Raw genomic sequence first — 2,298 nt, 5'->3', positions numbered from 1 at the left:
TACCTTTAATATGGTGTCATAATAGAATAAAGCGTTGAGTTTAAGGAGTGCAATATTGACAGGAACAGCTGCCTCAGGGCTGGACTGATACGACAAATCATAATATCTCTTTGCCAAGTGATAGTCCTGGAATGATAATTAGTGGGTGGAGCTAATAGGTGGAGCCTCACCTTTTGTAACCCAATACCGTTTTCATACATGTAGCCCAGATTAAACATGGCTTGTGCGTTACTCATACGGTCTGATGCTAGTCGATATTGTTCAGCTGCTAGTACATGGTCCGTCTCTGTCCCATACCCGTAATAATAATAATCACCCAATTTCACACGAGCAGCACTGTAACCTTCAGGAATGAAACAAAGTGAATGGCCATAACTTGGAAATTTGAACTAGGAGTCAGCTCAAACGTTCTACACAGCATAAGGACATCAATATGTATCAAAAAATGTAATAAAAATTGGGGGTGATTTTTGAGCCATTTTTTCGAAAAAAGCATGGACTATAGCCTTGGGTATTTTTCAAAATTTTGGCATTTTCTTAAAATGGTCATACCTTGAAAAATTGAAGTCGGAATCAGCTCAAACTTTCTACACAGCATAAGGACATCAATATGTATCAGAAAATGTAATAAAAATTTGGGGTGATTTTTGAGCCATTTTTTTGGAAAAAGGTAGAGGACCTTGTTACCTTGTGTTGCTGATCTGCTCCACATTACTAGTGCTCTCTTTAAAATTTCAGTTTTATTCAACATTACACTAGTTTCATCTAATAAAAATATTATTATTATTATTATTATCATCATTATTCACCTTCCTCCAGTATAAACCCAGCGTTACATTGCGCCACTTCAATACCCAGTTCTCCCAAATGTAAATACATCAATAATGCTGAGTCAGCGTCTCCTGTTGTGTATAAACGATATGCTTCCCTGTGTAGCCACGCCCACTTCCCCCTCTCTGAAACAGATTTATACAACTAAAAATAAATAAATGAATAAATAAATAAATGAATGAATAAATGATCCATACTTCAACTGCCTGGTTACAGTTCTTTCTTCCTGTCAATCCTTTAGTTAATGCCTCAGCTAAATGAAACTGGGCTAATATATGACCTATTCATTAATTAATTGATTATCAATTAATTAATGAAGCACCTCCTTGAGATGACGATATCTGTAAACTGGACACTCCCCGAACTGGATTGGCCTGTTTACCTAACCCGTCTAACAAACAAACAAACAAACAAACAAACAAACAACAACATGAATCAACAACAAACAATTCTCATACATAAGTATCCCATCCCCAGGTAGAGGTGAGCCTCAGGTGATCCTTTATCAACAGCTGTTTGGAACAACTCCATTGCATGAGTATAATCCTATGCAACAATAACAATAATAATAATAATAATTGATTAATTCATTAATTACTTTTTTAACCCCTAGGCCATAGAAGTACATAATACCCAGTCCAGTGTAGCCTTCGGCTGTTTTCTATTAATAAAATTAATTCATAATGATATGCGTGCGTGCGTGTGTGCATGCAGACGTACATGTTCAATAGCTTTTTTAAAATACCTAATGGCCGTCTCGTTACTCTGAGGTATCTCAGGTGGGCTCCCCTCAGCGTAGATCTATTAGGTATTAATGAGGTAGGTGTGGTTTCCGGCTTACCCTCCCAATGAGTCCGTAGGCAGCTGGGGAATCAGCTCTTTGCAACAGATCAAGTGCTAGCTAATAAAACATTAATTATTAATTATTAAATTAATTATTACTTACTGGTAAATTTCTTTCAACTCCGCCTAGCCCAAATAAGTAATAAAGTCCAAGGGATAGCTATAATTATAATTAATTAATAGTTAATTAATAATTAATGAGATACCTGTGCTCCACTGTCAGCAAACACGTCCTTATAATGGTCGACCTCATCATCTGTGATACCAGCGAACACACTAGACTATGAATAAATAATTAACTAATTGATTGATTGATTATTAATTACTTCTTCATCTTCCTCTATCAGTCTTATTTTACTGATAGTGTGTGATCCTCCAAATATGGAAGCATCCTTAGCAACTGCAGTTATTAGCAGTTATCAGTAGTTATTAACAGTTATTAATAGTTATTAATAGTTATTAATGGTTATTAATACCTTTACTGGCCACTTTCCTATAATATGATAAAGCAGTTTCACAACTTTGGGGAGTAGCCACACCGTGAAAAGCACGATATCCCTTTAAAATAAAACAAACAAACAAACAAATAAACAAACAAACAAATAAATAAATGAACTAACTGAT

At 35.3% G+C, this 2,298-nt stretch overlaps 1 protein-coding gene across 1 annotated transcript; it reads right to left on the bottom strand.

Moving 5' to 3' along the window:
- Positions 1-6: 6 nt before the first annotated feature.
- LOC100639551 (protein sel-1 homolog 1-like) lies at positions 7-2,252 on the bottom strand (the record flags this gene model as incomplete). The annotated part of the gene is made up of 14 exons (XM_020007240.1): positions 2,151-2,252; positions 2,001-2,074; positions 1,881-1,955; positions 1,778-1,834; positions 1,673-1,732; positions 1,552-1,632; positions 1,430-1,492; positions 1,290-1,377; positions 1,154-1,222; positions 1,029-1,111; positions 810-975; positions 688-765; positions 171-343; positions 7-126 (listed from the first exon to the last, which is right to left on the bottom strand). Coding segments are annotated over exons 7-14 (807 nt in total), but the record flags the coding sequence as incomplete, so codon positions are not given.
- Between the last annotated feature and the right edge of the window lie 46 nt (positions 2,253-2,298).

This window comes from Amphimedon queenslandica, unplaced genomic scaffold (genome assembly GCF_000090795.2).
Source record: "Amphimedon queenslandica unplaced genomic scaffold, v1.1 AMPQUscaffold_7971_Cont20082, whole genome shotgun sequence".
NCBI classification, from domain to species: Eukaryota; Metazoa; Porifera; class Demospongiae; order Haplosclerida; family Niphatidae; genus Amphimedon; species Amphimedon queenslandica.
This window is presented reverse-complemented; position numbering and strand designations above follow the sequence as displayed.